This window comes from Nyctibius grandis, chromosome 19 (genome assembly GCF_013368605.1).
Source record: "Nyctibius grandis isolate bNycGra1 chromosome 19, bNycGra1.pri, whole genome shotgun sequence".
Classification (NCBI taxonomy): domain Eukaryota; kingdom Metazoa; phylum Chordata; class Aves; order Nyctibiiformes; family Nyctibiidae; genus Nyctibius; species Nyctibius grandis.
Window position 1 is genome coordinate 4963317 of NC_090676.1, and position 26627 is coordinate 4989943.

Genomic DNA, 26627 nt, shown 5'->3' on the forward strand with positions numbered 1-26627 from the left:
TTAATTTAAAAAGCTTTGTATTGTAATATTGGATAGATTTTGTCCAGATGCAGAGAAAAAATTCTTAAGAAAGGTGTTATTTTTGGCATGCAGATGATGGCTACTGCTTTTTTCTTTAGTGAGTGTCAACAAGCTTATTCGGAGAATGTTTTGATATTACCATTATTTTTCCTTTTCTGGGCTGGCTTCCACTTCTACCTCTTCATATTCCTCTACATCTGCTGTGGCATCCTGGTACTGCTGGTACTCGGACACAAGGTCATTGGTGTTACCTTCTGCTTCAGAAAACTCCATCTCATCCATACCTTCCCCTGTATACCAATGGAGAAATGCTTTTCTTCTGAACATAGCTGAGAACTGTTCAGAAACCCTGATGAAGAGCTCCTGAATGGCTGTGTTATTGCCAATAAAGGTAGCTGCCATCTTCAGTCCGCGTGGTGGTATGTCACACACAGCCACTTTGACATTATTAGGAATCCACTCCACAAAGTAGGAACTATTCTTGGTCTGAACAGCCAGCAACTGCTCATCCACTTCTCTGGTAGACATTCGGCCTCTGAAGATGCATGCCACAGTCAAGTAACGTCCACGACGAGGGTCGCAGGCTGCCATCATGTTGCGTGCATCAAACATTTGTTGAGTAAGCTCTGGCACCGAGAGAGCTCTGTACTGTTGGCTACCTCGAGCTGTCAGTGGAGCAAAGCCCGGCATAAAGAAATGCAGGCGAGGAAAGGGCACCATGTTAACAGCTAGCTTCCGCAGATCTGCATTCAGTTGACCAGGAAAACGGAGTGAGGTTGTGACACCGCTCATCGTGAGTGACACTAAGTGGTTGAGGTCACCATAGGTGGGATTGGTAAGCTTTAAAGTTCTAAAACATATATCATATAGGGCTTCATTGTCAATGCAGAAGGTTTCATCCGTATTCTCTATTAGTTGATGGATGGAGAGGATGGCATTATATGGCTCTACGACCGTGTCGGATACTTTGGGTGAAGGCACAACACTGAAAGTGTTCATAATCCTGTCGGGATATTCTTCTCTGATTTTGTTGATGAGGAGTGTGCCCATACCTGAGCCTGTACCACCACCAAGAGAATGGATGAGCTGGAATCCCTGAAGGCAGTCACAGCTCTCGCACTCGTTCCTGACCACATCCATAACGTTTTCAATCAGTTCGGCACCTTCCGTGTAATGGCCCTTAGCCCAGTTGTTTCCAGCACCTGAATTACCTGTAAACAGAATTGCAGAAAGAACAGCTACAAAGTTAACGAGAATTTTTTAAAGTCTACAAAGAATTAAAAGGCTGTTTTGGGACAGTTGACTCTAGTTAGTTTGCTGACAGCATGCTGTACATACCATGAATAAAATTGTCAGGTCGAAAGAGTGGGCCTATTTTGCTGGACCGTACACTGTCCATCGTACCAGGTTCCAGGTCCACCAAGATAGAACGGGGCACGTATTTATGGGCTAGAACAAAAGAAAATGAATGTGAACAATTATGGGTAGAAGTCAAAGAGACAGGCTTATAATCTACTCTGAAAAATCCAACCCACTTACAGTGATTTGGGGGATGTATTTTTTTTTTTTTAAACTGCTTATTTTAACCTTCATGTTGGCTCTGCAAATTGCTCTGCCAACACCCTAACAGTGCCAAGCACTTACAGTAAGCTTCATTGAAGTATACGTTAATTCGCTCAAGCTGCAGTGATGCACCTCCACGGTAGTTTCCAGCGATGTCAATCCCATGTTCATCACTTATCACCTCCCAAAACTGAAAAAAGGAAGAGGTTCAATACACTCATAGTTATCTTTTTTTTTTCAGCACAATGTGTTCAGCATCAGCTCTGCTGCGCTCATGCCTGACTGCACATGAAGTGGGAACTGTGCCTGAAGTGGGGGATGTTTTGCCATTTATGTATTAGATCAGAGCTGGGATCCTCCTCTCCCCCCTTCCCAAATAAGTTCAAGGGAAAAGTTTAGTAGATCGTTTATGCTGCTTAGCTAGCACCCATGTTCTAATAGGTGGAGGCCCTCAATTTTTTCCCTTTATAGTAAAAGGAAGATTGATATTAATTTAAATAACACAGGTACTAGTTGGTATGAGCTTAACAAAAAAGTTGGGGTGGGGGGGTGTGGATTGAGGAGGTTGCTTTGAGGTCTGTGGTGCACAAGTGGGACTGTGGCATGGCAAAGCTGGCTCAGACAGATTTGTATGTGAGCAATGCTTTCCACAAACAGCTGTTGGTCCTAAACGTCCTATCTTGACATTCATATGGATGTCTTGTACCGGGGCTCTTATCTAGGCAGCAGGCACAGCAGTGTTAATGTAGACACACCCACCCACTATAATGACCAGGCTATTTTAATTTTAAAGGTCTTCTGGTTCAGCATCCAGTCTCATTTTGAGTGTACAAATACACCATTGCCAAAGTGTGTGGTGTTTCAGTGCATGTGTGCTTTTCTACAGATCTTATTAGACATAAGCAGTTTCCAGGTCAAAGCCAACAGAAAAAAAAAAAAAAATATCAACCTTTCAGCTACCACACTGGCTGCTTTCAAACTATCTGGGTCTAATATGACATTCCCTGGTCATCCATGGCTCCATGTTCCAATAAAAGGATTCAAGGTAAGATTTGTGGGAGCAAGAAATGGAGGAAGAACACAACGGAACAATCCTTCAGCTATCCTGTGTCCTCAAAGACCTCCCAAACCCAAATTAACCCAGATACTTTTTTTTTGATAACTTCCTACTAATCAATTAAAAAAAAAAATGGATATCACACAGCAAAAAGCAATGTTTGTTTGCTTTTTTTTACTCCTAGCACACAAAGTCAACAATGAGCAACTTCTAAGTAACAGCATGCCAGTGTTTGAACTACACGAAGATACTCCAAATGACATGATTACCTCTCGCAGGAGGCCACTGAGGCAGGAATCTTTCACTGCACTTTGTGCCATGCTTAAAAAAACCTAATTGGTCACTGACAGCACAGGTCATTCTGTTGACTAATACAATCCCATATTAATGATTCTAATGTGGCAGAGTTACACTGTATGGCTGTACTAAACCACTGGCACATTTGTCCCAGCATTTTGCAGACTAGATTAGTGCCCTTGGGAATACGAGTCCCAGCAGGAATGCTCTGGAGCACTTCTGATGATCACTGTGCCATTGTTCTTGCAGATGTTTCATTCTTTAACAGTCTTAACATTAACTTTTGCATGAGGAGCAAGCCATCTTACGACTTTCACATTAAAATACTTATATTTGCTGCTAACATGCCATGCATCCTACCATGGAGTTAACAAAATAATTGTTCCCCTCGAAAGTCCCCATCTGCTAATGATGTCTGACCTGCTACCACTGATAGCACATGCTACTAATGACCAATATTGAAGAGAGACCTTACCTTAGCTCCAATTTGGTTCCCACACTGGCCAATCTGAAGATGCACAATTTCACGCATTTTTTTGTGTAGCTTAGACCTGTTGGTGGCTACAACCCGACAAAGGTTTTCTAGTTGCAGTCCCCAGAACAAGCCCTCTTTCTGCTGCTGTATCAGCTACACCCAGTGCAGTCCGCCCCAAGGGGCCTTTTTATACTGGTGGCACTGTCAGCCAGCAAGGGGAGTAGCCAGCAAAGCCAGCAACTCAGGCTGCTCATCAAAGCATTTCACAAGGAGGCAAAGTGCCTGTTCACTGCCTGTGTAGAGGGTACAACAGCACAGGTACATCACTGAGTAGCTTGGAAGAGAAAATTGTCACACGTACTCCTTTACAATTAATTCCAGTTCTCTGTGCAGCAAACAGTGTGATTCATGAATAGTTTGTGCACATTGTATTTGTGTTTCATTATTTTATATACAACATATATATAGAAATATATACATATATAGAGAGTACAGCCAAAAATGAGCGATCTTAATTTATTAAGTACATGTGCTTCTGCCACATAATTTAAATTTTAACATCACATGAGTCATACAGGACAACATCCACAATCAAACCAATAACAACTTTTGAGCAGTAGCCTCCTATGATGACAACATTCAGCACACTGCCAGGTAAACTTGCTGTTCACTAATAAGCATCATTCTCAGTGTCTAACTGCATGAAGGAGTGGGACAGGATCAGTAACAAAAAAAATACTTTGTAAAACATAAATATCACGCCACACTCTCAGTGGTGTATGTTCCCTAAATATTTAATAAGAAACCATCAATTTCAGCCAATCTAAAAATCCGAATCAACTTGTGACTAACTTGCATATATGTGCTCTCTCTCTTTTCCTCTCTTTCTCTCTCTTCTTTCCCTGCCATTAAGAAATACAGTATTTCTTATATTTCTTATTTTCTTATATCTGAGATGTAGTATTTCAGAACTTGCCATGAAAATGCTAGAAGTAAAAACACAGTTCCACTGGTGTTAACTATCATGTCCACTGTGTGAAATGTTTCACTGCACTAAAGGAAACGATGCAAGGCTGAGCAAAACATGACACAGTCATGTTGCCTGCTGATAAACAGCACTAATATCACTGAGCAACAGAACCCCAGAAGGGGCTGTCTCCTGGAAGCTTGTAGTAGTTTTTATTACATGTCAGACGACCGTCAGTGCTTTGCAAGTGTTCCTTTTAAGGACAGGAAAAGAAACTATAATTAGGAAAGCACCTTCAATTTTTCTGCATAAAAAGATGGCAGTGGAAGGACTTGACTCATTGAAAGCAACCACTTTACCACTTTATGGGTTGCTAGAGGTAAGGAATGTCTGAGTTTCCATAGTGTTCCAAAAGAAAAATCAGCTTATTCCAAACTTCCCCACTACAGATGACTTCCACTTCTTCCACCAGCCAAGGGAGGAACAGGCAACTCCTCCTAAGACAAAGTTTAGCACCAGAAGTGTATCGCAAAAAAGTAGCTAGCAAACATTGTCATCCTCTGCCAAGCCATGAGCCGTCCTCAGCAGGGAGCAATAAAAGCAAGACTTTAAATTCAGGTAGATTAATTTTGTTTCCTTAAAACACAATAGTTTTATTGTTTTCAAAAAAGAAAAGTATTCTCTAAAGTTTAGTTTACTTAGCAAGACAATGTAACAGTTATGTTCCATTGGCACATTGTAGGCATTTTCTACAATGGCAATGGATATCTTTTACAATTTCCTAAGACAAAATTCTGGAAAGGTTATTGGACATTTACTTTGAAAGCAAATTTCATTTTCTTCATGCACATTTCATATTTCTTTTCTCCAACTATGCTTAGCTAAAAGTAATAGTGCAATTCTGAGTTGTACATTCAATTGCTGCATTCTGAATGGGAGCTGCATCGACACAATGTGTCAGAGAGCTACTGACAGCAAATAAATACTACTTAAAATATTCAATATATTAATCTACAATAGCCATAACTTATAAAGAGGCTGAAGACATTAATTCACTGTCTAAAAATTTTGGCAAAATAATTTCAGCAATAAATATACTCACTGAGAGTATCTCTCAAGCAAAGAAAAAAAAGAGGGAAGTGAAAGAAATATGCAATCACTTAACATTGTTTTTTTCTCTTGCTAAAAATAGCTCCCTGGAATCACGTGTCTCCTCTGAAACACTTCCTTATAGAGTCTTGAAAATTAAGGCACATGACACAAAGTACCTGAGGTGCTTTGTGAAGCTGAGGTGGGTTTGCACCTCTTTTCCCTCTCCTCCCCAAAGGGCATTTCTGTGAAGCCCCAAGTCTGTCTTTACACCACAGTTGGTCTATGAAAAGCCTGTTTCTCTGCAGGTTTTGCTTGCAGGCCTGTCATTCCTCAGCTCTGAGAAACCTCAAGCCTGTTAAGTGCCTGAGCACGCTTCCCAGGCACGGCCATTGAACATGTGCTACAGCAGATTAGCGCTGTGAGCGTCACCAGAGAGAGGAGACGCTGGCGGAAGGGTTGGCTTCGAGGGACTTTTGGCACTGTGGAGATTAGGAGCAGCCTGGCACTGGGCACAGCTATTACCAGCCGGTCCCGCAGTGTGTATTATCAGGCTGCCCACTGCTTCCATTGCCTGCAGAGTGGGCTCTAGATACCAAAGCCCTGGTGAGGAGCATAAGCTAAGACCACAAATAAACCAAGTTTTTTTTGTTACTGGTGTTTTTTGCTTCTGTTTTTCTTGGTTGTCTTTTTTTTTAAATGGCACCACAGTACCCACCAGCAACAAATACGCATGTGCCAGGAGGCATTCTGGAATACTTTTTTTTTTTAATATTGTTTGGGAGAAACTAGCTTTTCACAGTAGCAGAGAAGATTGTGGAGAAGAAAGCCCATTCAGTTTGAGATAAGCCTGGCTACAGGCCACCTGGTAATTTTAGAGAGATCTGTGAATGCCTACCAGATGAGCTGATGCTAGTCTCAACTAATCTGGACTAGCTACAACATCCTTAGGAATGCTACCAAAAAATGTTGCATTCAACAGGCAATAAAGACTACTTACTTCACATTTTTATTTCGGTTAGTAAGGAAAACTCTTTAAAGATTGCCTCCCTCTGGCAAGTGGCTCACAGGAAAGAAGGCAGGACTGCCCACTGTTAGTTATCACCAGCGTAATGAGCCCGTATGTTCAAACAAAAGGGTTTTGGTACAATTGGAGTGGACAACCGAGCAGTTCGTTACCCTCCCCACGCTGCAGATCTATGACTCAGCAAAAACTTGGGGCTTGCAGCATGTGAATTCATCTGCTGGGTAGTGCCCTTACTGGGGCACTACTGCCACAGCCACAGCTACTGTTGAGGTTGGATCACGGGATGAATTGCCAAAAAAGGTCCCCTGCGCAGCAGCCAGGCACAGTTCTTGCTCTGCTGTTCCTTTTGTTGCATTGGGTCTCAGTTTCTCTGTTCATAATGTGGAGCTAATGAATCTCATGCCTTTTATAAAAAGTGCTGAGAGCTAAGGAAGAAAAGCTATGAGGGAAGAACTGGCTGTGGTTTACTAAACCTGTTTACCAAACATGAAAGCTCTAGCCAACGTATGGAAAAGAGACTGGTAGCCCACTCACACAGATTCTTAAACCTTCTGCAGGAAAAAAAATATAAGTCTATTTTTACTATTGACTAAATCTTGTAGCAGATAGTAAAGAATCTTCAAATGTCCTGAACCCTAAAGAACAGCCTCAAAAATGGACACAGGCCTGTATTCCTTTGTAAATTGTAGCATAAAAGGGCTTGAGAAATACAAAACTTGGGACTAGCAAAAAAACCCAACCAAATTAAAAAAAAAACAGCCTGCCTGCTCTGTGCAATCACACAGTCGCTGGGCGCAGCATTGCACAATGCTGATGTGTTAGGCCAAAGGTAAAGAAACCTGTAACCCAGGCACACAGGGCCTGCGTCCCTGAGCCGAGTCCTCCTGTCACAAACCCTGTGTTGACAACATATCGAATGTATCGAATCATCACAATACTTTAAACACCATTAGGAAGGATTTCGCGACATACACGCTGCACTCGGCATTAGCCCCGTTTCCAGCGGACAGACGTTGATCAACGTGAGACGGGGGGGGGGGGCTCCGCATCCCCTCCCCGCCGCAGGCGAGCACGCAGCACCCCGCCATGCCCTGCTGTGCCCCGCCGCTCCCTGCCATGCCATGCCCTGCCCTGCCCCGCAGTGCCGTGCCGCGCCGTGCCGCCCCCAGAGCCCCGGCCGCTCCGCCCGCCGGCCCCGCCCAGGGCCGCCCGCTCCTCCGCCCTTAAATGCCGGGGCCGGGGCCGCGCAGTGGAGGAAGGTGCTGCCGCCCCCAGCATGGCCGGGCTGCCCCAGCGCCTCGCGTCCCTCCTGCTGCTGCTCTGGGGCTGCCTGTGCCCGCCCGCCGGCGCCGGCCTCTACTTCAGGGAAGGGCAGCACTGCTACAAGCCGGCCCCGCGCAAGGCTCCCGGGCTGAGGTGAGGTTCGCATCGCCGCCCCGTCCCTCAGCCCCGGCCGCCTCCCCCGGCCCCCTCCAAGCGGTGTCACGGCGAGGAGCCCGGGGGCGCCTCTGGGAAGGGGCTGGGCAGGCACAGCCGCAGCGCCCGCCTGCACGGGGGCTTTGCGATCCCGGCATCGCCGGGTGTCGTGGCGCGGGGTGCTCCGCGGGGCGGCCCTGGACCCGCGGGGCTCGGGGGGGGGTCCGGGGGGGCTCCGCGGGGCGCGGTGGCGGTCACGAGACCGGTCACGCTGCCCGCCGTCACGTGACCCGCCGGACACTCGGGGCCTCGTTACGAAACTCCCAGAAATCTCGTTTTTGTTTAAAAAAATTCCCCTCCTTTGCCTGCAAACCCAGGCAGGGGCAGCGAGGGGCTAGTTCTCGTGTCCGCCTCCGCGCAGGACCTACCCCCGCCCGCACGAGTACTTGGACATCTCGGCGCTACCCGCGAGCTGGGACTGGAGGAACGTGAAGGGCATCAATTACGCCAGCACCACTCGGAACCAGCACATCCCCCAGTACTGCGGGTCCTGCTGGGCCCACGGCAGCACCAGCGCGTTAGCAGGTAACGCTGGGCTCGGGGCTGCGTGCCGCCTGCTCCCCCCACTGATTTATAGTTCTTGGTAAAGCAAAGGGAAGTTTATCTTTTGCTTACAAAATAGCTGGTATAAAGAAGAGGTGCCAAATTACTGCAGTGACTAATGCAGCAAAAAACAAGACTGAGACATCTGTGAGGATGAAGTGGGAATTCCCAAGCTGAAGGCAAGGAGGTTTGGTTTTGATAGAGACAGCAATCAGGGTAAGGCTGTCCCCACCCTCTCAAAATTGTGCGAGGGGGCATGGGTAAAAAGCTGTCTGCAGAAGGAATGCATTCATAGCTCCTGCCAAACTGCTTTTTAGGGCCTGGAGTAAGAACTGGGTTTTCTGCCCCTCTTCGTTGAGGGGTGGTGATGGCAGCAGCAGATGCAAAAGAAGCTATCGCGTCTCCTTCCCTCTTTTGGTACCTCAGCCTGCTGCACATCTACTGCAGCAAGGGGCCGCTCCAGCGATGCCTGGATATGAGGAAACGAAGTTGCCTCTTGCAGGAAGGGCCTGCAGGGTATTGGCTTCAAGAGCCCTATTGCTCAAATGAACTGACTACCCCAGCATACAGAAAAATGTAGTTTCAGCAGATTTCTATCAGCCCTTTTTTCTTGGTAAAAGGGAAATACATGATTCGCATGCAACACTAACATGCTGCAGAAGTACTGTTTGTGTAGGGAGGCTGTAAGCAGATTAACTGTGAAATAGAGGAAATTGTGCAGAAATGGGAAGACAACACGGGTGTAGGAGCAGACAGCAGGAATTGTGAGGGTCAGTTCTTAAGCAGTACAAGAATAGAGACACGTATGAAACCTGCCATGATGTACTGAAGTACTAGGATAGATAAAATATAGCAACTTCTTAGTTATATAACCTCAGTTAAAACTTAATTGTGTATGTAGGTATGCCAGTTGTGCATTTTTATAAGTATCAAAGGTTGACTTTAAAAATCAGGATATTTTTTCTTAACGGCTATGAATAGTTAAAGCATTCATTCCTTCTCTTGTTGCTGGAAGACTAGGCTGGGATAATGCCTCCCAGTTCTGTCAAGGATAGTTGAATGATGTTAGTACTAATAGGATTAAAAGTACCACAGTGGCATCAGTTAAGACCGTTAATGGACTGTGAGAAGCAGTTTATAAATACTCATTGGGAAGCTTTTCTGCCAAGTAAGCTAGTTGTTTCTGACAAAAGAAGGAAGCAGGGTGGCGATGCCTGTCTGAGATGGCAGGATAACAGTGCAATGTTGACATAACAGCGAAGATATACTTCTGAAAGCTTTTTCTTGCTTTAAGTTCGTGAAGACTGTCTCCCAGAGCCAGAGACCTGGGCTGCATGGGCTCATGACTCTCTGTGTGGGTTTATGCATAAATCTTTACTCCTGTAAAAGAGGCTAGTGAGAGCTGGTTTTATGATGTGTATTTGAAAACTCTTTGCTGTCAAAGCCAGGAAACAGATCTGGAAGTTTTCAGAAGCTGTGACTGGAATTAAAAGAGGTCTAGGGCACTTCAAGGCTTTAAACAGATCTTACTCATCTGCATATTTTTGCTGAGTTTTTAATGGAAAAAACTTCTAATGGAAACCCACAATAGTAACTCAGCCTGCCGGTTTGAGTTAGGTCATGCTATGTGCCTCACTGTCAACAATAGAGGCTTTTCCAACCACAAGTACTGTTGCCTGCAAACACTTCCAGGTTGAATGAAGGAGAGACAGTTCTAACACTAGTTGCAGTGTGCAGCCACCCACGTATTCCACTAACAAAACCCAATTTCTCATCCTTACAGATCGAATCAACATAAAGAGAAAAGGCGCGTGGCCTTCTGCCTACCTCTCTGTTCAGAACGTGATTGATTGTGCTGACGCAGGATCCTGTGAAGGTGGAGACCACTCAGGTGTTTGGAAGTATGCCCACGACCATGGCATTCCAGATGAGACCTGCAACAACTACCAAGCTAAGAATCAAAGTATGATGCCTATTTGCTTTGCTGTAGGGCTTCATCCCAGGTTTAGCAGATCTTAATATCTTGGGTTTTCAGCATACTGGTTCATGCCTTTCAGTGTAGTACTTACTGTTGGACTGACAGAACAGGTTTTCTTTACAGACCTGTGTGTGTCTCTTTTTATTCTAGCCAGACAGCATAGCATTAAATCATGCCCAGACAAGTTTGCACAGCTAAATTGTTTAAACTTAATCTCTTAAATACGTGATATACAATCTCTAATGTACTGAAATATTTACAAGTGTCACCTCAAGCTAAACAAAGGAGAAATGTAACCTTTGTCTGGTCATGTATGACTGGAATAGTTCCTGTATCTAGAGAAGCACAACTGAAACATTTCCTCATCAAAGCACTTAACGCCTATGAAGTAAAGAATAGTAACTAGTGATTGTAGAGACTTTGAATGCGGTTTCCAGAAAGGAATTTAGTTCACCAGAGAGAGTACGTATTAGTAATTACTCCGAAGTTATTAATATCCACCTCAAATAAGTTAAAAGAAAAAAAAGCTTAGTGTCATGTCATTAATTCACTTGAAGAAAAGCATTCTCTTGCAGTGATAATCTCACTTTTGTTTTGTAGAGTGTAAGAAGTTTAACCAGTGTGGAACTTGTGTCACTTTTGGAGAATGCCATGTGATAAAGAACTACACTCTCTGGAAAGTTGCTGACTATGGGTCTGTCAGTGGAAGAGAAAAAATGATGGCAGAAATCTATACTAATGGACCAATTAGGTAAAAAATAAAATCTTGAGTGGTAAAAAAGAAAGTGTTTATCTACTAGTAATATTGGGATTGAAATACTTAACTCAGTGTAATGACTGAAGTGTACTTCTCCACTCTAGCATCTGTTAGCAGCTCTACACTAATACTTTAGCTTGTTTGTAGATAAACTGAGCTCTGAAGTCAAACTGCAAGAAAGCCAATTGTGTTTCAGCCAGGCCCCTGCCCTGATCCCCTTGTATAAAAAATGCTTTCTCTGTTTTATTACAGCTGTGGCATAATGGCTACTGAAAAGTTGGATGCTTACACTGGAGGACTTTATACGGAGTACAGCCCCTCGCCTGTGGTGAATCACATTGTATCTGTGGCTGGCTGGGGCGTAGAAAATGGAACAGAATACTGGATTGTCCGTAACTCATGGGGTGAACCCTGGGTAAGGAAACGTGGGAACAAACACGTTTGCAGAATGACTTTAGAGGAAAGGTGGGGTTTTTCACTTGCAAACAGGAAGCTGCAAAGCTAGCCTGTGGATAGGAAAAGTAAAACTTTCTTTGAACTAGACTAGCAATTGAAAAATGAAACCTCACTAATCTGAAGACAAGGATATTCAGCCAAAGTTACTTGAGTAATGTCAACTCAATCCCAAATGCTACCCTTCCATGAACATGCAGCTCCTGTTACAGGCACCTGTAAATTACTGTTAGTTGTAGGCAAAAATCAATTCATGTACCTGGAATAGATGAGGGGGATGTAAAGTCACCAAGGCAGATTGCCCCTTTAAACAAGGTTGCCCTGCAAACCTAGTGTTACACTTCATCTTGAGTGAATTCCTAGATTCACTTGTAAATCATTCATATTAGGAAGACAGAACAGACTCAACAGCATACATTTGCTGCAGTTATGTTTTCTAATTCACAATGCAAATTAATTCTTTACAGGGTGAAAGAGGGTGGCTGAGAATTGTGACAAGTGCATATAAAGGTGGAAGAGGAGCAGAGTACAATCTTGCTATTGAAGAGGACTGTGCATATGGAGATGTTATACTTCCTTGATTCTATACTGTACATTTGTTTAGGAACTACTTTGGAAGCTTCCCAGCACAGCCTTGTTCTGTTTACAAGAATAGTAGTCTAACACTCTTTCACAGTTCAACACCATCAGGCAGTTCTGCAAAATCAGTCCAGATCGTAACACACAATGTCTTCAAAGTAAAATAAATACGGAGCTGCCTTTAGGTAATTATTTACAACTTCAAATAAGTAATTTACCCATGAAGAAGTTGTCTGCCTTGATGCACAGTATTTAAATCATACTGGCTTAATCACAGAAACTGTATGTAAATCTATTTTATTTAAATACAAATTATGTAGACATACTGGGAAGGAAAAAGTATACTCCATATTTGGGTGTAGAGCTTATATGAAGTTCTCTGACAGTATTGAGCAAGTATCCTCTCACAATGATGCAGATGAAAAAGCAAAGCTAAGTCTGGACGTGATATGTTCAAGAATGAAATCCCCTGTTGTTTTCTTGGCCTCCTGGTGAAACAGCGTTGTTGGAAGTCTCATACAATGCAGTTGCTTTTATCCAACCAAAATGATAAAACAGGAATTACTTTGATCAAAAGACAAAGCCTGAACACTTCTTAGTTATTTAATTAGTCTTGTCTTCTTGCTCAAATTCCTTGCTTTAATGTGATTGGCTGTGCCATTTTTCTCCTAAAGAGACAAAGTATAAATCACCACAACCCAGAACTCTTCACTAATTTGAAGAAAGGTAGCAAATGCTTCCTTAAACTGAGCCAGTTACTACATGGCAAATCAGTGCCATATCAAGTGTTACTAACTAGCATTGTTAATTGCATTTAATAAACAGACTTTCTCTTACGTGACTGTATGTGTATTATAAGAGCTTATTAATCATGTTTTCAGTTGTCTTCTATTGTACTGAACAAGCAGTCTCATGTGGCAGACTAGCTACCAAAGCTTACCTAGGATAGTACTGCTTTTACTGGACTTTTTCTTGTGAAAGGGTTGGTTGACAACACAGTCTCTACAGCAACTATGATGGTTCAAACAACAACTCAAGTTAAATTACACTACCCTTACCCACACTGGAGATGAAGATACAAGCTACAAGGAAGCATCCAACTTCAACAAGCAAGGGAGAGAAGAGACATTCAGATGTTGTAGAACACCACTTTTAAATGTCAATCTCCAAAGCCTACCATAAATCAAACCAGCCTCTGAATTATGCCTCACTCAAACCTGTAAGTTAAATCTTTTTAGTGGTACAGAGGAGGAAAAAGAGTCTTTTCTGCAACTTAGCTTGGTTTTATCTGTGAAAGAAAGAAGTCTGCTCCTAATTAGAAGGTTCTAAGTCTGGCAGAATGGTGAAGACCCGTAAGAGTAAGGCTGCTAGTGGGTAGGAAGAAGGTGAGGTGATGGTGCTATTCTGCTCTTGATTATCACTAAAAGATGATACAAGAGGCAGGGCTACATCCTAAAATGAAGTTCTATAGGGTGAATTGTGGGTTTCAAGCAGCACAGCTTTTAGTATTGTGACAATGAGAACATGTTTTAGACCTGAGTTTAGACCATATTCCTGGAGGCTAGGAGACTCAAAGACTGACTCTTCTGGTTGATACGGGCCTAATTTTGGCTTCCTACATACAAGAATCATACTCTAATCATTAGGTGTTCATCATCTCCCTCATCCACCATTCACTTCTTAAGCATGAAAGACAATAATGCACATTTAAGTCTAGGCAAAAGACAAGACATCTGTCTCCTTGGCTTTGCTTTACTATAGCAAAATGACTCCATAGTGCCAATAAGGATTAATTCTGCCAACCTGCAATGCCTGCTGTAACTTAAGTTCTGTGGAGATATGAACGTTGTAGTATGACAGCATCGTGGATGTTTTAATTAGTTAAAAATCCTCTCTCTGCATAAGTACAGAGGAACTCAAGTGTTTAGAAGCAGCTATGCCAAACTTGGACACAGAGGAAAGCATAAGTATACTTTGAACAGCTTGCAAATTTGCAATGGACACAGGAACAAACTGCTCTTGATTATCCCTAAAAGATAATACAAGAGGCAGGGCTACATCCTAAAATGAAGCTCTAGAGGGTGAATTGTTTCTGTAGTTAATTCCACAAAGAAAGGAAGTCAGGGGCTACAAAAAGCCAAACATCTGCTAATTCTACTTAAATATTACAAAAAGTAGGTCTCATGCAAGTTTAAATGGTGAGAGTTAGCTGGAATGATAGTAGATCTTCTATTCAAAGATACGCAAAGAAGTTCAGAACAGCTTCTGCAGAAGCAAGGTTTGCCCTTTTCAGGCTGTGCTTTAAGTTGATTACAGCACTGCAAGTGTTATCATGGTAACCTCAGTCACTGTGTAGCATGTATGTGAGGGACCAGCTGAGGAGAGGGAAGATGCACTCCTTTTTAAAAGGAGTTAAAAATCTATACAATTGGTTGCTGTCTCGAGAATTATCAAGGTAGCTTAAGAGTTCACATTCATGAATCAAGAGAGAAGAATAAAGTGATTTCCTTTAAGAGAAATCCAGCCTGATGAACAGAAAGAAACAGTAGTTGTAATGAAACTTTAAAAGAAATCTCTGGAAAAGAAAAAACCTTTATTTAAAGGTAAATTATAATGTTGGGTGTATCCCCCACTGTTTTTGGCATCAACCAGGACAGATTAGAGGTAAGTATAAAACCCAAGCCACAACAAGCAGTAATGAAATTTCTGCACATGTATTTTTGGACAGCAATTGAATTCTGATACGGTAATGAAACTTACCGGTAACATCTGAGGCATCTATTTAACAAAAAATAGATTCTGAAAGATAACACACATAGGATTCATCTGTTAATACAAAACTAGCCTTGACTGTTACAACGCTACTTGGGTTACACAAAACTCTTTTTTCACAGCAGTAAATATGTAGGATATTTACAATTCTAATATAATGCAAAGGTAAGAAAGAGGCATTGTGGCTTCTCTGCAGCAGAGCTAATCACACACATTCCTTTTTTACAACTTGCAACATCAAAAACTACAGCATTCAAGATTTAGTCTTCAGAAAACTAGCTGCAAAGTGTTTTTTGTAGGAACTACCTTCCCCATTCTTCAGGTTTTGTACATTACACAAAGAATCAGTGACAAATTCTGCAAGTAACCAAAATAACATTTTTTCTTTGGAATAAATCAAATTTCTCTCCTACTGTCCTCTTCAGAATATTCAGATTTATGCAGATTTGTGTGACAACAAAATCCTTCAGTATTATTCCATTTTCCAAAGTACATTAACAGTTACCTGATCTGAAGCTCAAGGTGACCATGCAAGTCAATCAAATGCCCTTCAGCCCCTTCTCCCTTGTTTTGGGTTTGTTGATTTGTTTTTTGTGGGGGGATTTTTGCCGCTGTGTTGCCCAGTTATAGAACCTTACTGGTGGAGAGCATGGCAAAGTAGCGATCATGTGCTCTACATTCTTGATATTTTCCACTGCTTAGTTCATCACAATGAAGTTAGATTTGCAATGAGCTTAAAAGAAAAAAAAATGAAAGAAAGTGTTCAGCACATTACTCTGATTTATCTGTTCGCATGTGGATTTCTGCATTATGTAATAATCTAGATTTTAGGGTCTGGACAGATGTTTTTGAGGATAGAGGTGTATTAAAGACAGACTACCACCCTTCCCATCCTTTCCTTACTACAGCACTAGTTCTCAAAAGGCAGTATTTGTCTCCAAGTTCCTTACCACTACCCAGAGATTCTTGATTAAAAGCAAATTGCAAAACACAGGCCCCTAAAAGGGACGTTATCTGTGAAAATATCTGCCAGGCGTTCCTATTTTTAGCAATCCTCCTCCTAAACATTATTTGCAAATTGTAACAAATACAAAAGGAAGTAGCTACACAATGAATAACTGTGACTTACCTATAAACTCAGTGACAGGATCATGTTCGCCTTCTGTTTTAATAGTACCTGCAATACTTTCATTTTCCAAGATTGGAAGAAAAAGCTGTACAAAGTCTGAGGTATATGGAGGAGCAATCACATCCAGCACCTGAAACGGCAGACAAAAATGGATTATTATTCCAGTTAGAGAGGTAGTAGGGGCAATATTTAAGTCACAATACTAGTCTTGAAAGCATACTAGTAGTTACACTTAAAACCTCTTGTTCTCCATACAAGTAATTAATTATATATTCTTGTGGTACTCTACCTAGTACCTTAATACTTTCAGAAGTCAGGAGTCAGTCGGACTAAGACACATCCTAGTGAACACTGACACTACATACATTGCTCAAAATCTAATCTCATATCATACAATATTTTTGAATCTGAGGTAAGCTGATTTAATATCCAAACACGTACAACTGATATTAAAGTTTATTTCTTTATGTTAGTAAACACAAATTTTTGCGGCTGACCTCTGTAACAAAATATCTGATGAGAGAGATATCTGTATCTAGCTTCTCCAGGCATTTGCGGATATAGCTGACAACAGGCAGGACATATCCTCGACTGAGTAAGTGCACCATTCTATCCAAGAGAGTCTTCTTCAATTCCAGCTGATGGCAGGGGTCAGCAGGTGGAGGGGGAGGAGAAGAAACCAACAGATTAGAACTTGCTCTCGGAAGTGTGCAATTTGTATTGCTCATTCTTATTGATTCAATATCTGCTATGTTTTTTTTTTAACCGTGACCATATTCCTAAATTAAACTCTTAAAACTGCTGTGACAGCAAAAGCTGTTATCTTGAATAAGCGTAACTAACAGGAAGGAACACAAATACTGAATCCTTCGAGAATCACCTGCTCCATTACATCAAGCTGCGAATGTTCTGTTTCAAAGAGCTTGACAAGAAGTTGTAGAACTTGGGGATGAAGTAGCTGATGGCACGTACTGATCTGCAAACAAGACAGGAAAGTTAGATTTTCAGAACTTCAATTTAAAAACAAATGCACCAGTCTTTATTAGACAAGTTTACACTGATGTTCAGTGCCAGATGTAAATTATTTTAGAGAAGTATTCCATCATTTCTTTCTTTGATGCCAAAGTTTTCTTAATGTAAATAATGCTGAAATGACAAAACCAAATAATTAACTCTGAATAGAAACAGATTCATCTCTGTATATTTACTGACTTACTGCAAATGATAGTCATCCAGTGAACTGGATGTACTTCCAGTTACAAGCGCCAAAACTCATTTTACTCTCCAGCAAGATTTTATATATGCTTTTACCTCATCCAATAATGCCAGATGAACCGGAGTGTGATCAGTCTGCAGCTGGAAGTATCGTGGTTCTGACACTGTCCAATCCACCCACTTTAATACACCCATTGCCACCACTGGGAACCTACAGAAAAGGGATCACTTTAGCACAGGAGCATAAAAACCCCCAAAAAACAACACAAGAAATTTCCAGTAAGTTAAAAGAAAAAAAATAATCTTTCAGTATATTCTAATTGTTGCTAGAGTTCAATTTAACCTACAGCAGAATTCATAAAGCTCAAAAAGTTCTGCTTGAAAAGTTGCCAGTATATCAAGAGTAGTTTTCATCAAGAAAGGAAAAAGAAATAAAAATAGATAGGCTGGAGTGTCTTTCTACAAAGATAGTCCCGGCACAGCACAAAATAGGCAACAAAATTCATGTATACTCCAAGTTTGTTCCAGCTTATTCAATATCTGCTATTTCATACTTCTAAGAGGAGAAGAAAGGACACATCTATTGCTAGGAAAGCTTTATTAGGAAGACAAAGTAATCTGTCATCTTTTTTCCAGTGGCAGAAAAAAGCATGTTGTGTGACACAAGAAAGTCAAGTTGTCAGTGAAAGCCAGAATTTATGTCCTCATGAGAGAGATTCCAAGGAGTCAGATGTACAGTTTTGAAAGCTGCTTTCAGACCACAGCTTCACATAACCTACAGTGAGAATGTTCCCACAGAGTAGCCCACAAAGCCATTCCCCTTTAGCAGTACTGCCTCTCCTAAATAATACTTCCCTTCCAAGAACTGAAGCTCTCTGCTCACCTGATACACTGATAGAGTGTGCTCAGTTCTGCAACCAACTCTGATGCTCCTTTGTTCTCATTACAACATAGATTGTGAACCGTTTCAATGGCTTTTGAAGTTGACTTGAGTTCATCCTTGTTTATGCTGACTCTCTTGTTCTGAAAAGTTGCAAAGTTCAAATGCAAGAGTTGTGAATATACAGGATGTCTTTGGTTATTTGAGGAAAGGAATTGTAACCTGTGATAAGCCTAAGATTACATTGTGTTCCTCAAAAATTAGACTCAAATACAAGTATCAGAAGAACTAAGTATCGATGAGCTGAAGTACAAGGATATTTGCTTTATTTAACTCCCTAAGAATTACTTTATCCACTCCATAGAATTAAATTCTTCTTCCTCTGAAAAAGCACATATGGTTCTAGTAGCACAGAACTGCTACTGATAACCTTTGGGTGGAGGTGGAGGAAGAAAGCAAAACTACTGAGTGCCCTCAGACTTTTTATAGTACTATTTGATCACCAGGATCTACATTTTTTAGTCATTTCAGTTGAAGCCAGAAACATTTCACACTGAAATAAGTAAATCAAGCTGAATACATTATTTTAATCTGAGCAACTTCATGACCATATACTTTCTTCAGCACAGTCAGGCCACTGTATGTAAAAATAATGTTATTCACAGCACTGAACATTACCTTTTTCCACATCTCTACTACACTAGCTGCATATGCCAATATGTGAATATATTTATGTTTGTGGTCCTGGTTGATCTTAGCACCTGGTTTAAACAATGACTGCATGAAGAGGTCCAGAAAGGCAGGTACTCGAATCTGTGAAGGAAAATGAATGGTTTATTAGAGCCTGAGAATTATGAGAGGTGCCTAAAAATATAATTTTTTGCATCTGATATACCTTGCACAGAATGAGATATAACACATTACCCCTTGGGATAGGGTTAGATAGTATGGGAGTAGGTTAGATAGTTTTCTGAAGAGACCCAAACTTTTGACACAAAAAAAAAAAAAAAGAAACAACAGAGTTACAGACTATATTGCTAAAGTATCTAAATGCCACCATTTGTTACTAGAACCCAGGTTACAACGAGGCAGTGAGAAATCTGAAATGTGCCATTTAGGCCTGCTTATAACAAACTGCAAATCTGGGTGGGTTTTTTATTAAGTTAATTAATTCCTTGCCATCTTTATCTCCTATTGAGAAGTTCTTTAATTAATTTAATTATATGTCAAAAGACAACTTGGAATGATTAAAACAAACAAATCAATCAAGAAGCTAATGCAAAACAGAATACAAGTAGTAGTTTCACATTTAGACACGACAAAATTATAGAGGGATGAGTCTGAGTGCTAACTTCTATTTTGTGTTGATACCACACTTAACATAAGACCTAATATTTCTGTGCTACTGTAATAGAATTAAGCTTCAGAGATTATAAAAAGGTAGGTACTAACCAGTTCTACTGGAGGTGGGTCCATGCTTGTAAACATTTTGAACAGGACAGTGATATCTGCTGGATTCAGAGCTCCTTTGGACAACATTGCACCAAGAGCCTGACATGCTCGAGGATAGGAGGCTGCAGTCCCCAATGCTAAAGTGATCTGACTAGCATCATGGCCTCTAGATGAAAAGCAAACATACACAGCAACTTATTTTCTTAATTCAGACATTTTAGTTTTAGCCTCACTGAGTCAACAGGGCATGTCCTATGGAAGGTAATGCCTTAGGGCAGAACCCCTTACCCTGGGTAATTATAGAAATAGGCCTGTATTTCCCTTGTTTGTTTCTGAAATGTTTGTAGAATAATAAAATTACGTATATTTTAATAGACAGAAACATCAATTCTTTGCTCTTCTTATTTCAGGTCTCCCAGTCCAGAACATTGAACTTTTCTGTTGTTCTGTGAATTAAAGCTTGCTACAAGAACTGCTAAGAATTCTCCTTTTGCTGGTAAAAGGTAATCAAGAATGAGCAAAAGACAGCAGTTTACAAATTGCAGTGACTTACATTTCACTAATAATATAACTCCCACTTACTTCTCATGAGCGTATCGCTGAACCTCCTGAGCAATCCGTCTGACAGCTGACCCTCCTTGCTCTTCTTGAGCCAATATGGACATCATAGATTGAGCAAAAAGATACGTGTGTTCTCCGTGGCACACCATCTTCTGTGAATGCACACATCAAAAATCTTACCAGTCAACAGGAAATATGCAAGCATGCTTCTGTGATTACATTGCTGTAATAGCAAAGATTTCACTGAAATCTACCAATACAAAGAAAAAACAAAACAAAATACAAACAACTAAACGGAGAAACCAAAAACCCAACAGCCAAGAAGAAAGTACAAAAAAAACATAGTATCACTATACATTGATACCATACAAGAAGAAATGGTCAACTGAGGTTTATTAAATGTCAAAATTGAGAGGAAATTCTGTCCTACTTACACTCAGTACTTTCTCTGCAATATTTAAAAAGACAAGTACAAAGCCACCCAAAAGTCATTATGCTATTTCACAACAAAGAACATGTGTTGATTCAGACGGCAACTTTCACACTGACAATAAAAGAATTATTTTAATTTGCCAGGGGACTGACGAGACTGATCTTTGGATCTTGCATTAAATGTGAAAGACAACAGCTTTACCTACATCACTTTGCAATCCATTTCAGAAATATAACAAGTGTCATGTGAGCAACCCAAGGAATTCTTGGTCAGAGAATGATCAAAAAGCACAAATTTATATTTTTGAACTCAGATATGCCTTCTCATCATAAGATTTTGTAAGACTCGATAAGATGTCAAGATTCTCTACAATCCTGCAATGATTTGCATATCCTAACCAGAAAGGAAAACAGTACTCTGTTTCCACATAAAAAGGAAAAAAACTTACAGCAAACTCAGGGAGGTTTTTTTCAAGGTTTTCTTCTCCTCCATCTAAAATTGTTGCCAGAGATGTACGTAGGACTCTGGAAAATACTTCCAGTTGCTGACATGCTGTTGAAACACTAGTTATTTCCCCTTGATATCCAGCATCAGATATAAGCTATAAAAACAAAAACATCACAGAAAACTTACATTATTTACATTTATATTTCAGATATTCTAACAAGTCTAGAAGAACACACAGAATGTAAGATTTGCCTCTGCATACACTTTCTGGAATTCACGTTCATCTTTTAGACTACAGAAAAGGAAACTGATAAAGATGTAGTAAAAAGAAAGTAAACCATAATGATCTAAGAATACTTCAGAGCACACCAAGATATATCATAACATTCTTTGCCTGTCACAGAAACATACAAAACTGACTGAAATGTTTCACTGCACCAGAAATTCAGAATTTTCAAATACAGATCAAAGAAAAAAAAAAAACCACAACAAAAACAACACAACAAAAAACCCCAACCAAACCAAAACAACCCCAACAAAAAACTCAAAGAGCAGTACTGCAAACTGGGAAACTACATTTACTACTTGCAACCTGTAACACAATTCCTCCCACCAATATGTACTTGCACTGTTCTGACATTTGAATAAGCACTATTAGCAGGAAAATATAAAAGACACAGGCAAGACCACAGCCAATACTTGAAGCCCTTTATGGATATTCTCATTTATTAGACTTGAGTGTACTACCTTCACAGTAAAATTAAGCATTAAACAGTCAGGATGAGCTTCTGCCAACTTGTAAAAGAGATCTCTCCACGTAGTATGTGCTATCATTTGCTCAAGCCAGGCTGGAGTCTGAAAACATCAGAGTAACAGAGAGAAATGTAAGGATATCTAGTCATCAAAATCATTAAAAATAAGGCTTTTACCTCTCAGGAGTCCTACAAGTTGTTATACAGGATTTTATTACAGAGGAGGATGCATTCAGTTTCCAAGTTCTCTAAGCCTCTGAGGATTCCAGTGAAATACCGTTGGTTTTCTGAATGAAAAGACCTTTGAAGATACAATTTCCCTTCCCCCACTATCTACTGCTCCATCGGATGAAGGCATCTATATAGGATCCACTCATGTAAAGATAGCAACATGGATTCCATGCACACCTCTCCTTCCTCTGTAAAGATGGAATCTGCTTTCCGAGGGTCAAAATGCTTGATAAGTAAGCTCTTTAAATGGTTTTCTACAGTCTCCTGAACTTGCACTGGCTCAACACCTGTACAGAAGGAACAAAAAACTTAGCAGATGCAATCCAATCAAACACAGCAGCAACATCTTAAATTTTTCAACAAGAACAGAAACTACTCAGAAATGTATCACACACAGGAGATGAGAGAAGAGCCATCAGTTCTACTATCAGGCCACACTGAGACAGACAGATTTAGAGAGTCTCAGTCTTTTTTCCTAAATGCAGACTGTTTAGGATCACAGGCAGGTTACACCAGTCTTTCTCTTGCCCTCTTCATCATTCACGTAAACAGCAATGCCAGTCATCCCACAAGACTGTCACTGGGGACTATACCAAAATGCATATACCTTAAACACAGGAGAGATTACCAGGGTTGGTGCACAAACCCACGTTACCAGACTAAAGACCATCCTTTTAATATATTGGCTATCAGGAGCTTTGATAGTATACTACAAAACAATACACAAAGTAGTAATAAGTAGTTCTACATTCCTGAGATCAGAGCATAATTCTGCTGATAATTTGTAAACAAAAGTTCATACTAGCTAAGGAACAAAGATACCACAAGATAATGCTAAACATGTCTTGCAAGAAGCTGCTGAAGAATTGGTAAGCAGACTGGTAATACAGAATTGTTGTCTCAGAGAATAGAGACATCTGTATGAGAACCTTACATCTAACCAGTGATTCACTGAAAGGGAATAGTAACTAGTAATAAGGCAATTGTTTTTTCAATATTAATTATATAATACTATTACAAAATATCAATTATTGCTAACACAATCTACATACGGTACCCTTGCCCTTGTGCATGAAAACAAAAAGAAACTACAGTTTATGCAGTAGCTTCAACTATATTACCCTTTATAATACAGTTTGTGGGCATTTCAAAATGTTCATCAACAGATTACTTATTTTCTCACCAGAATGAACGTATTATAAAGAATTTAGTCACATACACATACAAGATGACACCTTTATAATGATCCACTCCCTGAGTATGACCAAATTTGCCACCAATTCAGGTATTTCTGACAAAAGAAAGACTATCGACCCAAACTATACTGTATCGCTTATCGTACCTGTTTGAATGAGCCACTCTGCCAGCAAATTTACAGTCTGTGCCACTGCAGTGTAGTTTTCAGAGAGGAGCTGGATAACATTCTCTGGAGAACCTCCTGCTTGAAAATATCTGATGAAAGGGTTAGAAAAGAACTATTTGAAAGTCATACTGAAAACCAAAAACAATTGAACTCTAAATAAAGGGGAAACAATAGCATTTATACATTTTCACAGACACTTCCACACATAGGGACAATACTGCACCTGTAACACGCATAAGGGTACACTCACCTCTTTAACGTGTTAAATATAGATGGCTCCATTATATAGTCTGGGGTTGAAAATTTCTTCAGGCATTCTTGCTGGACTTCAGCATCATCTTCACCCTCCCCATCCTCATCGTCTTGCTATTCACAAGCACAGTCAAGTCAGACACCTTTCTTGTCCCACTTGCCCCCCATACTCCCATATTTAGGCTATTTTTGTCCTCAGAAGCACACACCTCACTTCACCACAGCAAGCGACCTGCTCCCCAGACAAATCATAGAATCGTTTTGGTTGGAAAGGACCTTTCAGATCATCAAGTCCAACTGTTAACCCAGCACTGCCAAGTCCACCACTAAACCACGTCCCTAATCACCACATCTATACGTCTTTTAAATACCTCCAGGGATGCTGACTCAAATAGACTTCTTAACAGGGAAGGCGCAAAACCAAGCACCGTCTTGCAGTTGTTTTCCTGCTTTTTAACCCCCTCAAGCCCCAGGCCCCACCACAGGGAAGCCTTCCCCGCCGCCTTCACGCTCGGCGCTTTTCGCCTCAGCTCGGAGCCCCAGACGCGGCTCCATCCGCCCACAGAGGAGAGGGCCCGGGGGCTCCCCCGGGGCCCACCCGAGGACCAGGCGGCGTCCCCCGGGCGAAGCCCTCCGCTCTCCCGAACGGCGCGGAGGGAGCGCGCTCCCCGTCACAGGCCGCTTCAGGCCCGGCACCGAGCCGCCGGCTCCCGCCGCACGACCGGGCAGCCCCGCGCCGCCGCTGAGACGCCCGCAAGCGCTCACCGTCCCTCCGTCCGCCTCGTTCCCCCACTCCACCACGCTAGCTTCAAAGTAATCGGCGTCTTCCATCGCTCCTCCCGTCCCGCCCCGGGCCGAAAAAGCCGCGGTAACAGCCGGAACCAGGCCGCGACCGCCCCCATGGGAGGAGCGGCGCGGAATGGCGGGCGCCGGGAGGGTGGAGCCGCTGCCAGCGCTGGGCCGGGCCGGGGAAGGGATCGCCGGGCGGTGGCAGCTGCGTGAAACCCGTCACCTTTCTGCCGCTCCTGGACGGTGGGGAATTTCCTGCCCCAGAGCCGCCCCCCGCCCCGGGACGGGCTGACAGGAGCCGGCCGTTACCTCACGCCTCAGCGCTGCTTCGTGCTGGAGCCGGCGTCCACGGCGAAGCCGTCGCTTGTCGAATAATGGCTGAAACTGTACATGAACGCCAGCAGATCGAAATGGAATACAGCAACGTAAGAGCTGGCCCCGTGGCGGTGGCTCCCAAGGCGGTGGAGGTTCGCTCTGTCCCAGCTCAAGCAGTGCATCGCTGGTTAGTCGCTGCTGGAGAGCCAAGGCAGAAGACAGCATACAGTGAGAGAGGAAAAAATAAAGTCAGAGGGAAAAAAGAAGCCAATGGAAATTTCAAAGCAAACTTCCCCACGCTGCAAAACCTCCTAAAGCCTCCCAGTGCAGTGGCAATTCGATGGGGATTGCAAGGGAAGAGGAAAAAATCACGTGTTGGTCTTCTGGCTGCAGCTGAGTAACTGCAGTTTCCTCACACCTGAAGCGTGAAGAGGATGTGGAAAAACAGCAACAAACTGACAGTAATGATCAAATGTTAATTGAATTAAAAAACTAACAAGTAGGGAAAAAAAAGTTAAGGAACAGCAAAGATAACTTTGGTGGAATGGAAGTGGTAAGATTTTTAGGACCAGATTTTAGTGGTTAAGTTTTAGGACCAGCGTAACTGGTGTAACTGTGTCCCCAAAACCTGCTGCTGAACAACTTAAATAACATTTATGCCTTTTCTTATCACAAACAAATTTTGGGGAGGGCTTCTTTTAGCCTAAGACAAAATCTTGAAAGCTTTGATCTAAAAAAAATCATAATAAACCAACTGTAATCCCTATAAATATCACTATTGGCATTATGGGTGTTAGTTTCATTTCTGTGCAGCAGAGAGATCTGTGCTGCATGAGCCAAGTTCTCTGTTTCTGAGGCTCTTAGGCCATCTGTAACCACCTAGGGCAGCCTATTACACAGAATTTGTTCCCCTGCCCATGAAGCTGGATCCCCAGAGCAGTGGTTGTGCTCACCTAGGGACCTTAGTGTAGCCTTTCTTGGGGGTGCTGAGAGAGAGGGTCTCGAAGGAGACCGGCTGAGCTGGGGTGCTGACCAAAGGAAACAGGCCAAGAGGGCCCCCAGCAAAGGGAGGGACTAGGAAGTTACAGACAAATGAAGAGGGGCGAAATCTAAAATGAAAACTGATCATCCAACCTGACCTCAGGCAAGGAGATGGGCATTACTGGAATGGAGACCATGTGAGAGGAAGAGAGTCGCTTTGTCTCTCTTCAGATCAACTCCTGTTCTTCAGTTGTATGAGTTCAGCTGTGAGAAAGGGGAGGGTGAGGATGTGTTCTGGGATTTAGAGGGCAGCAATACTGATTAATTATTTAAAAGGTCCTTTATTCTCATTCAGTTTCTAATGAAAAATAGTAAAAAGAAATCAGTCTTCAATGCAGTCCAAGAAATTGCTTGGTAGGAAAGGCCAAAAAACCCTGATCAGAAATAAATTGTCATAGGATCTTCAAGAGATGCAGTCCTTGTTCAAGTGTGGTCACTGTACTAGTTAAAGGGCTTACTGCGCTTAAAATTTCAGTATAGAAAATACACACCACCACCTGAACTGCTGTGCAGCACCAGTTGTGCTGTCATATGCTGCCCTACAGTGGTGAAGCAACCCTTTCCGAAACATTTCTTGTGAGCCCAGGAGAATAGTCTTTTTGCTCTGTCAACAGGAAGGAAAAGAGACTTTTTCAGAATAAAAGGCGTGTATTGAAGAGGCACAACAGACACATTCTCTACCTGTGCTAGACATTGGCTCGATCACCTGCAGT

At 41.9% G+C, this 26627-nt stretch overlaps 3 protein-coding genes across 4 annotated transcripts; 1 reads left to right on the forward strand and 2 right to left on the reverse strand.

The window, feature by feature from the left end:
* On the reverse strand, nucleotides 1-3563 carry TUBB1 (tubulin beta 1 class VI). The gene is made up of 4 exons (XM_068416114.1): nucleotides 3414-3563; nucleotides 1666-1774; nucleotides 1360-1470; nucleotides 1-1232 (listed from the first exon to the last, which is right to left on the reverse strand). The coding sequence occupies exons 1-4, from the start codon at nucleotides 3468-3470 to the stop codon at nucleotides 163-165; spliced, it is 1347 nt and encodes a 448-aa protein (XP_068272215.1). The 5' UTR covers nucleotides 3471-3563; the 3' UTR covers nucleotides 1-162.
* On the reverse strand, nucleotides 1735-24674 carry NELFCD (negative elongation factor complex member C/D). 2 transcript variants are annotated; one of them, XR_011049507.1, is made up of 16 exons: nucleotides 24535-24674; nucleotides 23768-23883; nucleotides 23497-23606; nucleotides 22332-22441; nucleotides 21919-22026; nucleotides 21173-21325; nucleotides 20313-20443; nucleotides 19731-19896; nucleotides 18957-19091; nucleotides 18282-18421; nucleotides 17495-17609; nucleotides 17064-17159; nucleotides 16681-16821; nucleotides 16184-16313; nucleotides 15560-15787; nucleotides 1735-1774 (listed from the first exon to the last, which is right to left on the reverse strand). XR_011049507.1 is itself a non-coding variant. In XM_068416113.1 (15 exons), exons 1-15 carry the CDS (start codon nucleotides 24598-24600, stop codon nucleotides 15753-15755), a joined length of 1752 nt encoding a protein of 583 aa, XP_068272214.1. In that variant the 5' UTR covers nucleotides 24601-24674; the 3' UTR covers nucleotides 14907-15752. The 2 variants fall into 2 exon arrangements, 1 of the variants encoding a protein (XP_068272214.1); XM_068416113.1 differs by lacking the exon at nucleotides 1735-1774 and having other exon boundaries at nucleotides 14907-15787.
* CTSZ (cathepsin Z) lies at nucleotides 7723-13123 on the forward strand. Its single transcript, XM_068416243.1, has 6 exons — nucleotides 7723-7912; nucleotides 8334-8497; nucleotides 10299-10478; nucleotides 11094-11244; nucleotides 11503-11665; nucleotides 12171-13123. Exons 1-6 carry the CDS (start codon nucleotides 7773-7775, stop codon nucleotides 12282-12284), a joined length of 912 nt encoding a protein of 303 aa, XP_068272344.1. The 5' UTR covers nucleotides 7723-7772; the 3' UTR covers nucleotides 12285-13123.
* Nucleotides 24675-26627: the final 1953 nt, after the last annotated feature.

Bases quoted from the DNA above. Each gene is read 5' to 3' on its own strand.
- TUBB1 (XM_068416114.1), bottom strand. From the start codon at position 3,470: ATGCGTGAAATTGTGCATCTTCAGATTGGCCAGTGTGGGAACCAAATT. The intron at 1,471-1,665 runs GTAAGTGCTTGG...CTTTTGTTCTAG, and splicing joins ATACTTCAATGAAGCTTACT to CCCATAAATACGTGCCCCGT. The intron at 1,233-1,359 runs GTATGTACAGCA...TTCTGTTTACAG, and splicing joins ACCTGACAATTTTATTCATG to GTAATTCAGGTGCTGGAAAC.
- CTSZ (XM_068416243.1), top strand. From the start codon at position 7,773: ATGGCCGGGCTGCCCCAGCGCCTCGCGTCCCTCCTGCTGCTGCTCTGG. The intron at 7,913-8,333 runs GTGAGGTTCGCA...GCCTCCGCGCAG, and splicing joins CGCAAGGCTCCCGGGCTGAG to GACCTACCCCCGCCCGCACG. The intron at 10,479-11,093 runs GTATGATGCCTA...TTTGTTTTGTAG, and splicing joins CTACCAAGCTAAGAATCAAA to AGTGTAAGAAGTTTAACCAG.
- NELFCD (XM_068416113.1), bottom strand. From the start codon at position 24,600: ATGGAAGACGCCGATTACTTTGAAGCTAGCGTGGTGGAGTGGGGGAAC. The intron at 22,027-22,331 runs GTGTGCATGGAA...TGATGTTTTCAG, and splicing joins TCTTTACAGAGGAAGGAGAG to ACTCCAGCCTGGCTTGAGCA. The intron at 20,444-21,172 runs GTAAGTTTTTTT...GTGCATTCACAG, and splicing joins AAAACCTCCCTGAGTTTGCT to AAGATGGTGTGCCACGGAGA.